Source organism: Esox lucius, chromosome 14, assembly GCF_011004845.1.
Source record: "Esox lucius isolate fEsoLuc1 chromosome 14, fEsoLuc1.pri, whole genome shotgun sequence".
Classification (NCBI taxonomy): Eukaryota; Metazoa; Chordata; class Actinopteri; order Esociformes; family Esocidae; genus Esox; species Esox lucius.
The window spans coordinates 36,632,282-36,646,581 of NC_047582.1; the positions used below are offsets into that span (position 1 = coordinate 36,632,282).

General features: G+C 44.7%; 1 protein-coding gene across 1 annotated transcript in view; it reads left to right on the forward strand.

Moving 5' to 3' along the window:
• Positions 1 to 4,730: 4,730 nt before the first annotated feature.
• Positions 4,731 to 14,300, forward strand: part of lrp6 (low density lipoprotein receptor-related protein 6) — a 54,229-nt gene continuing 44,659 nt past the window's right edge. Inside the window, 2 exon segments of the mRNA XM_029125027.2 lie at positions 4,731 to 5,298; positions 11,652 to 12,057. Of these exon segments, the coding sequence (XP_028980860.1) occupies positions 5,244 to 5,298; positions 11,652 to 12,057 (461 nt within the window). The 5' untranslated portion in view covers positions 4,731 to 5,243.

A 14,300-nucleotide genomic window follows, 5' to 3' on the forward strand; every position in this document is an offset into this window, starting at 1 on the left:
ACAACACAATCACCTACAACCACAACACAATCACCTACAACCACAACACAACCAACTACAACCACAACACAACCAACTACAACCACAACACAATCACCTACAACCACAACACAACCAACTACAACCACAACACAACCAAATACAACCACAGTAGAACCAACTATAACCACAGCACAACCAACTACATCCACAACACAACCAACTACAACCACAACACAACCAACTACAACCACAACACAACCAGCTACAACCACAACACATCCAACTACAACAACACAACCAACTATAACCACAACACCACCAACAACAACTATCACACAACGGACAACCACACTGACACAACTAACCACCACAACAAGGTCACCAAGTTTAATCATAGTAACAATGCCTGCTATAACTCTTCCCACTCCCACCATTAATACAATCCCCCCAACCACTACACAACCACCAAGAGCCTGGACACTAACAGAGACGTTTACCAGTCGTATAATACCACCCACCGCCGACACACAGGCTATGAGAAAGCCCAATAAAGCTCCCAAAAAAACAAACAAACCCTCAAAAAAAAAAAAAACACACCCTGCCACTACCACAAGAACAACAACCTCTCCACCTATCCCAACTACCACAAGAACAACAACCTCTCCACCTATCCCAACTACCACAAGAACAACAACCTCTCCACCTATCCCAACTACCACAAGAACAACAACCTCTCCACCTATCCCAACTACCACAGCAGCCCCCCCTCCTGCACCAACACCCCGCAGAGACCCAGAACGCAGGAGAACTACTGAAAAACCCCAGCAAGCGCCCACCACCACCAACGCTACAACTGGGCCTGCTGTACGCAGCACCACTGCACTGCTAAAATCCAGGACAACCCCAGCCTCACTGCTGGTGCCCAGTGGAGTCCAGGCTGCTCCAATGGCCCCTGGGACAGAGAGTCATGGTGGGAGGGGGGCTTTGAAGAGCAGCCTGGTGGCCGTGGTGGTTCTGGGTCTGGCCATCCTGACCCTGGCTCTGGCTTTGATGGGCCGCAAGGCCATGGAGTCGTTTGACCGCCGACACTACACTCGGCTGGAGCTGAATGATCTGCACTATGAAGTGTGATTGAACCCTTACACAGTTAAAGACACACAGACACACACACACTCACTCACTGGTAGACAAAAGGACTCAGTATGAATAGATTCACAGGGAATTCAGTTTGCTCTGTTTTAGTTTCTGGTTTCTTTAACCAGCTTTCTATTGGATAACATATCAATGTATTGTCATTACTTAAAACACACGAAAATAATAGTTTAATAGAACAGACCCTTCTAGAACTCTCGATGTCTTACGCTTCTGGAACACTAGATATGTCAGACAGTTCTAGAACAATAGGAAAATACAGCATATCTGAGGGATCTAGAACAACTGTTTTCAACAAAGCGGTCCATGCTTTCATTGAAAAAAATCCTATAAGTAATACTACTAAGGAATATTATGCTGTTACTATGAGCAATTTTACATACTCATTATAATAATAGTTATTACAGACCTCTATCTATTACTTTCACTGTAGAAAATTACTTAACACATTTGAACTAAGAAATGTTTTATAAACTTCTGCAACACCATGAACCGCATTCCTCAACAGATTTAGATTGTGACTTGGTGGTCCCTGGAACTGAAAAGGTGGTGAACCGCTGAATACTAGTATTAGTATTTAGAACAGTACAGTTTCACAGAGCTGTAGAACACTAGAGACTTCAGAGGGCTCTAGAACACAAAAGATTTTAGAGCACTCTCTAGAATAGTATAGATATGCATCAGAGGGATTTATAGTGGTAAAGGTCTCAGAGGGCCCTTGAACTCCAGATATCAGGGGGCTCTAGAACAATAGAGATATCAAAGGTACTCTAGAACACTAGATGCAGATTATCCGAGGGATCAGGAAAACTAAAGACATCAGAGGGCTTTAGAACAGTAGAGGTAGTAGAGGGCTCTAGAACACTAGAGATATCAGAGGGATATGGAATAAAGAACCTAATGCAGCAATACCTATATTCCAGAAACTCAGGAACCCTCTGAATTTAAAGGGATAGTGTAATTGGGTGAACTGTCCCTTAAAGTTAGACTCAGCAAAATGACATTGCCACAAGCAGCACCACAGATACTTAGAAAGGCTCAACACTCTGTTGCAGAAATTGACCCAATATGCTGTTTACTTTCTGCAACTATGCCATTTGACTGAGTGTAGCTGTGGACCAGCAGACTGGCGCACAGAAAGATAGCAGCAGTGTGTCCGGGGAGGCCTGAGACTTGCACGGGGGAAAACACCATCTCCAGATTCACTGACAGGTGCTGCTCTTTTCTGCATGTCAGCAGCGTTGTTCTACAGCGTTGTCTGTGGAAGGCTTTTTCTAATCACCAACTCCAACTTAAATGTCTCACTTACTTTTACTGACGTTTTTCACTGTGTTGCACACTCTGTTTTTACTTATTCACATTGCTTCTGGAAGAGCCCTGGACAAATAGAATGATGGTTGCAAATCCTTCAACTATAATGCACTACTGGGCCCTGTGTTTTGATATAATATGCGTCTTTTTAAATGGTAAGATTGTTTTCATAGGTTGATGACACAGGCTGCACACTATTTTCATAAGTCAATTTGTATTTTATGTGTGCACACAAATACAGCAGAATGGCTGTGGGACTGACGAATGGAGAAATGCCTACTGGTAGGTTAGCTGTAATATCGTGTAATACCATAATGTACCACAAGGTGGCGAAGCTACCTAAGAAATCACTACCGGCGTCTTATTGGCATGCAGCGCAGCCACACAAAACTAATCTATCACGCAGGAGCATGGAGCCAAATTGAATATACTAGTTGCACAAAATGATAACTTGTTTATTACTTGTATTGCTTTGATAATTCGTAAGATGTCAACATATTGTAGATGGTAATAGCTTGGTCTTGTTTTGTGAAGTGTTGCTTTTCCAGTCTCTTTAGGATTAGATGTTTTAAATGACTTCTTATAAGAAAATAAAATGTGATTTTTCAATTAAGCTTCTGGTTTTATTTGCTCAGATCAACACAGTGAAGTGGTTTTGAAAGTAATGAGTAGCCAAAGTTCACTGTCAAATCATAACTAGTGATGTTGGTATAAAAGGTACCAGACTGCTCAGAAATAAGGTTGGTTAGTTTTACCTCAGTGGTTGAGAGAATTGGTCTGGCAAACAAAAGGTCACTGGTTCAAATCACAATGTGAAAAATCTGTTGTTCTGTCCCTGACCAAGGCAATCACCCCAGGATTTTGAAAACAGAAATGTGTTTTTAGTCATACATACCTGCTAAAAAAAAGCTTGGAGTTGCCAAGCCAAATAGTCCTGAGGTGTGGGCCAAGGCTCAAGTCCTCATGAGATTCAATAAAACACAAGAACATTAGAGGGAGCATTCCTAGGATTCAAAAGTATATACAATGTGTGCATGTAATGTTGTAAGTATATAGAAGTATATTTCTTATTATTGTATTCTGAAACATTTTATCTTACGACTTACGACTACCTATTCTTGGCCAGGACAAGAACCTCTCTCTTAGAAAATAGATTTTTAATCTCAATGAGCCTATCCTGGTTAAATAAAGGTTTGCTAACAAATTATACAACAATGACACCTCAGAATGTGATTTAGACTGGCCGTAGTCCTCCAGTACTATGCTAAAGCAGCGTAAAACAAGGGACTGGTGAGGAGGATCTGGAGACACTGTGGCCCATCTGAACATAGTCCCAGACGGACCAACCGGGCAGGAAACTCCACCCACTTAGCCGAGAACCAGACCACCTAAGGAACACTAACCAACCACAAACTATCCTGATAGAGGACCATAAGCCTAAACCTAACCCATATTGTAACTTTTACCCTAGGTCTAAACCCGAAGACTAAAACAGCCTTCTTCCTCACTGGGACTGGAACAATGTCCCCATAAGACCAAATTCTCTTGTTTCAGTATTCCTGCAGATATTTTTGACCTGCCAGGATAATAAAACATGTACTCTCTTATACACATGCTTGTTTTACTATACTTGTGAGGACTTTTTTTTGATCAAAATGTATTTCCATTAAAATCCTACTTTCTCAAACCCATAACCCTAACCCCAATATTACTATATCAGTGACAAAATCTGGTCCCCACAAGTATAGTATTACAGACCCACATATATGCGCGCACACACACACACTAAGTTGATAGCCTATAGCTCTTAAACTGTAACATTTGTACCAATGCATTAACATTTGAATCATAATCAAACAAGGTGACAATTATCACAATATATTTCTTATTATTTTAACTGAGATTTTAAGCAGAAACTCTGTGCGCTTGGAGGCTGTAACAATGCATTAGAAGAATACTAATGGATTTCATGTTAAAGGTGTTTTTTTATCCCCTAGTGCTTCAGCTGAAGGAGATGTCTTTCTCTACCAGTTCCAAAGGAGAGTCAGGATTGCACACTCAAACATCACCAACCGTGTTACACAGTCCAGTCAGTATTTCAGTTGAAACTGTGTCAGGTACACTGAGTCTGTGACATTATGACACGCAAATGCAGAATGGATTCACAGACCATAACGCATTTTGCATAGTATTACTATTCACTACTCTCTCCACTGCTCTCCTCGATGCTCCTCTCAGGAATAAAACGAGATCCAGCCAGCAGCCGAGGTAGGGTCATAGGGGTATGTTGTTCTAAACCGAAGCACCGAGCACTCCGTCAGAAAATAGTCCCATTGGAATGTGTATCTATCGCACTCAAACAATTGTTGTACTAGACCACGTTTTCTCTATCTTGGAACGGGGAGATACCTCCTGTCCTATCGGTCTCTTGAATATCTCACTCTGTGTCTTTTATAATTTGAGCAAATTCGCTGACGAGAGGGGCCGCATGTAATCAAGTACAACAATAGCCAGCAGAAAAAGAAACGGAGGCGAAGAAGGTAAAGGGGGGAGGGTTGGCATTTTTCCTCCCGGCGGAAGGAGACGTTGCGCTCAGTCAGGAGAATGAGAGATTTGGAATCGCAGCGCCACGGAGCCTGATCCAACGTAGAATGGAGCTGAGAATAAACGGAGTTACATTGTAGCCATAAAGAATACAAAATATAGGTACAATCTAACAATTCCTTGTGAGGAATAGAACACAGCAATGCAAACCCTGCGCTGAAGAGGAGTGGCAGGGTCGACCAAAAGGGAGAAATATGGGCGCCGTGCTACGGACTCTGTTGTTGTGTAGTTTTTGTTTGCTAATACGAGGTGAGTTTTGATCTTGCATTTTTCTCCCTTCGGTGGAAAGTTGGAGTTATGGTTCCCAGATAAGGGTCTCTTTCTTTGCACAAGCCTTGCATGCACATTATTGGGGCCCAGTGAAGGGGTTTGGATTTCTCATGAGGAATATATAGCTTACTGTGGCTATGTACAACACTGTAAGAGTGCTTTCCATAGCTCCATGCTAGCGGTGTTGAATGCGTGCGTGTAATGTTATCCAGTTACTTTGCTAGCTGGCGTGCTAACTAGCTTTGTTCGTTAGCCAGTCAGTTGTATTGTCCACTGTAGGTTTGCAACATTAAGCAAGCAGTGGTGATACTTAGTTACGGCTTATGCCCCACACCTGTTTAATAAAGTGCCAGTTAAAGAAGACAATGGCGGATATTTTCCGTGGTTACTGTTGTGATTTACCTGGTAGATATCAGAGCCAAGCACTTATAACGTTAGCTAACCAAGTCTTCCAGCTAAACTTCCCATCAGGAACGTTAACTATGTTACCTTTAAACGTCCTCCACCGACACATGCTGCGGACATTGGTATGGGAAGAGTGACTAGTTAGCACAGGTAAATACAAGTTCGTTGTTATGGGTTACATTTGGATGCTGACCCCAGTGAGAACCGAGGTTGTGTCGTCACTGACGTGGTTTTCACAACTTCTGGTCAAGTTTACTGCCAACCAACACGGTGTTGTGGCAGGTTATCTCTGTAGCTTAAGTAAGGCGGATTGTTGGGGTCAAGTTCTTTAGGCTTTTTAAAAATGTCTACGTCAGTATTACAACATCTACGTCCATCTTCTATCTCGAGTAAATGTTTTCCATTTCGTTAGTGATTGTTAAAATCTGGCCTATTAGTAATATTTACCGTGTCGGTGTAATATGCAACATGCATGCACAGTGTCTATAAAAATAATAATAATTTTCCCTGGACTATATCCACGTGTAGTCTTGTGTAAGCCTATATCTTACCTACACATCTAAGCCCCCATCTTATTGGTCTGGTTAAACAAGGTCTTTGTGTCTGTTGAATAGGTTTTATGTTTACCCTCCTCAGATCCTACCGTCTGTGACTACCTCTGTCCCCTGTTTTTTGACAATATTGGAGATACAAGTGTATGATGTAAGTTAAGACATATAACTCCTGAAACCATTGACTGCTGTTCTGTCAAAGTAAAGCCCCTTAACACACTGTCCCGGTGTAACGCCATTCAGGAGATGGTGTGGCAGATATTAGTTGTCTGTGGACCAGTTACAAAAAGGATGTGATATTTGTAAATGCCATCCATATCCTGTAGATTGCTCTCACTGGATTTGGGAGTTTTCAATTTGTGTAGGTGTCCTGTCTAAGTGGTATTAAGCAGTAATACCAATGACTTAATTAAAATATCCTGAAACCCTCGCAAAGCCAACTAGAGAGCAACATGTCTGGCTGTATATATAGGAAGTTACTTTAATTTTTGTTCAATGTAGCAACACTGTCGGGGTTTGAAACAGTTGAGTCTGACTGATCAGTTGGACTGTCTTGGGACTCCCTTCAGAATGGTTTAAAGTAACCATGGTGTTAAAACGCTGAAACCTTAGTGCTCTCCAGGGTAACAAAGTGAACATTATCAGAGGCCAATGTATTAAGTGTTCAGAAAAGGCAGTTTCCCTCTATTTACTCTTGGCAGTGTGGGGCTGTGAGGGCTGTGGAGCTGTGAGGGCTGTGGAGCTGTCCCGGTGTGCAGTTCACTTTCAAATATTTGTATAAGGAGACCACATGTCGGCCAGTGGGGTTAGACACACTTGCGGCAACATGTAAAGAAGGAAACCAACCCTCCTGCTCTGGGCCTGGGGCAGAAAGATGAGGGTTCATGGGTCGTCGTGCTCTGGGCCTGGGGCAGACAGATGAGGGTTCATGGGTCGTCGTGCTCTGGGCCTGGGGCAGAAAGATGAGGGTTCATGGGTCGTCGTGCTCTGGGGCAGAAAGATGAGGGTTCATGGGTCGTCGTGCTCTGGGGCAGAAAGATGAGGGTTCATGGGTCGTCGTGCTCTGGGCCTGGGGCAGACAGATGAGGGTTCATGGGTCGTCGTGCTCTGGGCCTGGGGCAGAAAGATGAGGGTTCATGGGTCGGCGTGCTCTGGACCTGGGGCAGAAATATGAGGGTTCATGGGTCATCCTGCTCTGAGATTGGTACAGGAAGTAGGTTAGAGTCCCCAAAAGAACCCTTCCTTATACCCAATACCTGGTTTAAATCAGTGTACTGTCTGTGGAATAGATTGTTAAGGGAAGGTGTGGTTCTGGTGGCAGTAGAAGTACACACTGGTGGAGCTCCCAGGGTAGATACACATGTGACGGTGATCTGGGCGTAGAATAACCTCACCTCCGATGTCTGACTAGGGTAGCCACATATTTATAAGTTGTAGCGGTAGTATAGGAGTTGTAGTACGGGCGTTGTAGCGGTAGTACGGGCGTTGTAGCGGTAGTACGGGCGTTGTACAGCCCCATTTCCAAAAGTTGGGACGCTGCGTTCAATGTGAATAAAAACTGAATGCAATGATATGCCAATAATTTATCCCTACATTTAATTGAAAATAGTACAAAGAAAACATATCAAATGTTAAAACTGAGAGATGTTATTATTTTTTGAACAATACATGCCCATTTTGAATTTGATACCTGTAACACGTTTCAAAGAAGTTGCGACGGGCCTGTTTAGCACTGTGTTGCATCGCCTCTTAACAATACTCTGTAAGCGTTTGGGATCTGAGGAGTCCAACTGCTGTAGTTATGAAAGTGAAATGTTTTCCCATTCTTGCTTGATATATGATTTCAGCTGCTCAACAGTTTGGTCTCCTTTTTCATTTCATAAAGCGCCAAATGTTTTCAATAGGTGACAGGTCTGGACTGCAGGCAGGCCAGTATAGCACCTGGACTCTTTTACTGTAATGCATACAGAATGGGGTTTGGCATTGTCTTGCTGAAATAAGCAAGGCCTTCCCTGAAAAAGATGTTATCTGGATGGCAGCACATGTAGCTCCAAAACCTGTATATATTGTTCAGCATTAATGGTGCCTTCACAGATGTGCAAGTCACCCATGCTGTGTGCACTAATGCACCCCCATACCATCACAGATGCTGGCTTATGAACTGTGTGCTGATAACAAGCTGGATGGTCCCTCTCCTCTTTAACCCAGAGGACACAGTGTCCATGATTCCCCAAAACATTTTTAAATGTTGATTTCTCAGACTACAGGACACTTTCCCACTTAAGATGCCTCAGTCCATCTTAAATGAGCTTGGGCCCAGAGAAGGTGGCAGTGTTTCTGGATCTTGTTTATTTATGGTTTCTTCTATGTATGGTAGACTTTAACTTGCATTTGTGGATGCAGCAACAAAGTGTGTCTGTAAGACAATGGTTTTCAGAAGTGTTCCTGAGCCCATGCAGTGATGTCCACTACAGAATCGTGCTGCCTTAAGGCCCAAAGATCACGGCCATCCAATATTAGTTTTCTGCCTTGTCCCTTGCGTACAGAGATTTCTCTGGATTCTTGGAATCTTTTAATTATGTTATGTACCATAGATTGAAATCCCCAAACTCTTTGCAATTATACATGAAATGTAATGAAATGTTGTTTTTAAGTTGTTGCGTTATTTCGCTGCGCTGTCTTTCATAGAGTGGTGAACCCCTCCACATCTTTACTTCTGACAGACTCATCCTCTCTGGGATGATCTTTTTCCAAACCCAGTCATGTTACTGACATGTTGCCAATTAACCTAATTAGTTGAGATTTTCCACCAGGTGTTTTATTTTTTTAACATTACTCAACTTTTCTGTTCTTTTGTTGCCCTGTCCCAACTTTTTTGAAATGTGTTGCTGGCATCAAATTCAAAGTGGGCGTATATCTCTTAAGAAACTATTACATTTCTCAGTTTCTGCGTTTGATATTTTGTCGGGAGTTTTTATATTCTAGGCACGGTAATGTGGTAGTATTTTTGTTGTGTGGTCAATAATGGTGTAGGATTTGGAGTAATGTACCAGTACAGGAGTTGTAGTGTAGACGGCACACACACAAAGTTAACATGCCAGATGATATTATGTTGTCCAGAAACACAGAGAAAGACTTCACCTTCTTATACCTTCCCTCTAAACTAATGGATGGGTGTAGGTTATTGGCACTCTGTTCAATTTCTGCACCCTCCTCTGGGGAGTCACCAGTCCTCTAGCAGGCTTGATTTAACTGGAAAACACTCTGGGATGCTTCATCGCCATTCCCCCATACAGTGTCTCCAGGCCCTAGATGTCCTTTGTGTTTGTGGACTGCCCTCTGATCTTCAACGCAGTTCCTGGCCAGCACATAGACGCTGTTTCAGAATGGAGGTTTTTGTGGTCAATGAATCATTTGTTTGTAGGTTGTCATGTGCGTGGGGAGATTGTCGTTTTGGAATATGTCATTACTGCCAAGTTGGGTGCTTGCCGGGTGAACCCGCCGTGTTGTTTGGCTGATCCTACAGCCGGCTGAACCCGCCGTGTTGTTTGGCTGATCCTATAGCCGACTGAACCCGCCGTGTTGTTTGGCTGATCCTACAGCCGGCTGAACCCGCCGTGTTGTTTGGCTGATCCTACAGCCGGCTGAACCCGCCGTGTTGTTTGGCTGATCCTACAGCCGGCTGAACCCGCCGTGTTGTTTGGCTGATCCTACAGCCGGCTGAACCCGCCGTGTTGTTTGGCTGATCCTACAGCCGGCTGAACCCGCCGTGTTGTTTGGCTGATCCTACAGCCGGCTGAACCCGCCGTGTTGTTTGGCTGATCCTACAGCCGGCTGAACCCGCCGTGTTGTTTGGCTGATCCTACAGCCGGCTGAACCCGCCGTGTTGTTTGGCTGATCCTACAGCCGGCTGAACCCGCCGTGTTGTTTGGCTGATCCTACAGCCGGCTGAACCCGCCGTGTTGTTTGGCTGATCCTACAGCCGGCTGAACCCGCCGTGTTGTTTGGCTGATCCTACAGCCGGCTGAACCCGCCGTGTTGTTTGGCTGATCCTACAGCTGTTTTAATATCAACATACGTTGCTGTTAATGATCCATCATTATCTGGTGGGCAAATTCAGTGCCTTTGACCTTCTATAAAATGATTGTTATTCTATGAAATGTGGTAGTCCATTACCCTGCAGCTGATTGCCTGAGACAACACTAATAACCTTTTTAATAACTATTCACCATTTATAATCATGAATCACTATTTATAATCACTTTTAAAGCCTAAAACCGTTTGTTGACTATCTTTTTCATGTTATAAAATGTCCATCCTGATCTGTAAAACCGCAGATCTTTGATCTGCATTGTTGATTGGCAGATGGAATCCTGTCCAATAAATCTGAATCAGCTTTCAAGAGTTTCATCAACGTCCCATAATCCTCTGAAGTGTCATTTCAACTTTCCCAAACTGAAGATACCCCCCCCCCCCCAAACTCAAATGAATATAAATAATGTGTATAGTAAACTAACATGTCTATTAAAATGAGTGATTTGCCAGCATGACTACAACTGTCACGGGGCTGTACACTGAGCCTGACTTGCACATTCAAACGCTCTCTTACAGCACACATCCAGTCAACATAGAATAGTCTACGTCATAGTTTGTATTGTAGTTTGTCTCCTGTTCTCTTGGGTTTCAGATCAACTGTTGTTGTCCAGCAGCCAAGAGCTCAACCCATCATATTAGTTATCCATGTTGTTACGTCTTGAGATCATCTCCCCTCTTTCAAAATGTCAAAGGATATTTTCATCTGTCACATGAAACCACTTGCTTATGTGTTACACTCTGAGAACCACATTTTCCCGCCAGTGTTTGGAACGTTGGCCCGTCGCCTGTTGTCTTGTGTGTGTTGCTGGGCTTTTAATGTGAAGAAATTAGTCTAGAAACATTGCTGAGCTTTTACTGTAAATAAATAATTGTTTATAAACATTGCTGAACTTTTACTGTGAAGAAATAATGGTTTGTAAACATTGCTAGGGTAACCATCTGAAGCTTCTCAAATCTTTAAGCTACACCCTTGGGAGATGTGGCCTCATCCACACGGCTTTATGAAGTATTTGTGTGGTTTGTGTTGACTGCTGGTCTGTCATCCCAGAAGTGTGTTGAACCCCCCCCACAGTAGGGTCTCCCCTGCAGATGTGCTGGTTGCCAGGTCAAAGTGGGTGACAGGATCAGATCCTCTCAGGATTCCCTCTTTAGGCTTTGAGGTCTCGGATGCTGTTTTCAATTCTGAATGCTAAGAATCTAGATGTTTTTATGTTTGATGGAATGTAAAAATGTCTCAATGGTCTCTGGATCAGTTGTGTAATATCTGGTGCTGTTGTGTAGGTGGGCCTCTCCTGCTGTACGCCAACCGGCGGGACCTGCGGCTGGTGGATGCGTCGCGCGGCCGGGCCAACGCCACCGTGGTGGTTGGAGGTCTGGAGGACGCGGCGGCTGTGGACTACGTCTATGCTCAGGGCCTGGTCTACTGGAGCGACGTCAGCGAGGAGGCAATCAAACGCACCGTCTTCAACCAATCAGGACCCGGAGGCACGGCAACACAGACGGTGGTCCTATCAGGATTGGCCTCTCCAGATGGGCTGGCCTGTGATTGGCTGGGCAGAAAGCTGTACTGGACGGACTCGGAGACAAATCGTATAGAGGTGGCGGAGCTGGATGGGTCTTTACGGAGAGTTATTTTCTGGGAAGACCTAGACCAGCCGCGAGCCATCGCTCTGGACCCAGTGAGAGGGTGAGTGGAGGAGCACTGGAGAAACACCTTCTCCCTGCCCGGGGTTGGGGGTGAGGTGTGATGTTCTAGAGAGCTGCTGTCTGAACGGGTGTTTTGGGCGCCGAGTCTGGAAGACTGCTGGTCGTGTTGCTGTTCTTCTCTTCTCCTTATCTGTCATTGAGTGGGATGTATTGACCTGTCTGGCTTTCCCACCTGTCTCTCTTAAGAGGTCCTCACTATCTGTAAATCACCCTGGATGAGAGTGTCTGCTGAATTACAGAAGTGTAAAATAAAATGTATGGAGTGGAGACAATGTCATCAACTGGAGATTTAGAGCCATGATGTCTTGGAGTTGTGGGGAAGAGAGGGGCCAAAACTGAGTGTCTATCAGCCTGTAATGACCTCACTGAGACACTCATGTAGTTGCAGCCACCCTGTGTAGGACTCCTTCCCCTCAGTGTCACTGTATGGACTCCTTCCCCTCAGTGTCACTGTATGGACTCCTCCCCCTCAGTGTCACTGTATGGACTCCACCCCCTCAGTGTCACTGTAATAATCGCAATTATCATTGTTATAACAGTATTCATTGTTATAATAAATTAGACATAGGCCATTTTAACAACCCAAAGTTATACTGTATAGAAATTAAACCTGAATATAGCGATGAAACCTGAAAACAAAACATTGAAAACCTTATCAATGGGTCCCTGTCTAGACTCCTCCCTCTGCACGGCTCCCTGTCTAGACTCCTCCCTCTGCACGGCTCCCTGTCTAGACTCCTCCCTCTGCACGGCTCCCTGTCTAGACTCCTCCCTCTGCACGGCTCCCTGTCTAGACTCCTCCCTCTGCACGGCTTCCTGTCTAGACTCCTCCCTCTGCACGGCTTCCTGTCTAGACTCCTCCCTCTGCACGGCTCCCTGTCTAGACTCCTCCCTCTGCACGGCTCCCTGTCTAGACTCCTCCCTCTGCACGGCTCCCTGTCTAGACTCCTCCCTCTGCACGGCTCCCTGTCTAGACTCCTCCCTCTGCACGGCTCCCTGTCTAGACTCCTCCCTCTGCACGGCTCCCTGTCTAGACTCCTCCCTCTGCACGGCTCCCTGTCTAGACTCCTCCCTCTGCACGGCTCCCTGTCTAGACTCCTCCCTCTGCACGGCTCCCTGTCTAGACTCCTCCCTCTGCACGGCTCCCTGTCTAGACTCCTCCGCGTGTTTGTGGTTGCAGTGGCCTAAGTTACCATCAGTTGGACTGAGAACATCTGTCAGACTAGATGTTTAGTGTCTATCGGTCAATTTGTTTACACATCTAGCACAGTGGACCCAGCTGCTGACACTGGGTTTTATTTCACAAGGCTGTTCACTGCCGTGATCCAGAGTAGTGACTCATTCACTACGAGTAGTCACTGTGTCTCAGTAGACTAAACTCTAGGGCTGTTGTTTAAATGAACAGTAGTGTGATCATTCAGTGAGCGAGTCAAAGGTCATGGAGTCTACCAGGTGAATGCGGGGGTTTGGCTAGGTGGTCAGACATCAGATATGCTGTAAGAAATCCCAGCCTCAGGCAAAGTTCTCAGGATTTGTCTGTTCTGAGAGCCCTGTGTGATGCGTCATCTTGAATAGTAGGAAGGAGGCTTGAGCGTTGTTGATGTTATTCAATGCTTGTTTGATGCTATTTGCACGGAACAAAAATGTAAACGCTACATGTTAAGTGTTGGTTCTATGTTACTTGAGCTGGAATAAATGATCCCAGGAATGTTCCATGTGAGAGAGAAGGTTCTCTGTGTGCTCAAAAGTGTTTATATCCTTCTTTGTTGGCACATCTTTGTCAAGATAATCCATCCACCTGGTGTGGCAGAATGTTTTTTTGTTCAGTACAATATGAATTGGCCCAAACACAGTGGTGGTATGAAACATGTCAGTGAGGAAGGTAGTGTCGTCGTCGTCCCAGCGGCTGCTGGTGTATTGCTGTTTTCATTCTGTGGCCAGGAGCTGTGCTGCCTGCCCTGCTGGTTGGTTTTGTCAGGGGGGAGGCCTGTTGACACTGCGACAGGCCATTGATCTGTGTTTGCATGACACGTGTACGCACACACACACACACACACACACACACAAACTTGAATCTCTATCTACTGATCCTCAATGTTCCATTACACACCAAAGAGGATCTGAATGAACATGGTAATCCACCAAGACTTTCAGAAAATACCTTTCTAATGTATTCATTAGTTTTAATTGAATAGGCTGCCATGCTTTCCTTTTTCACCCTGT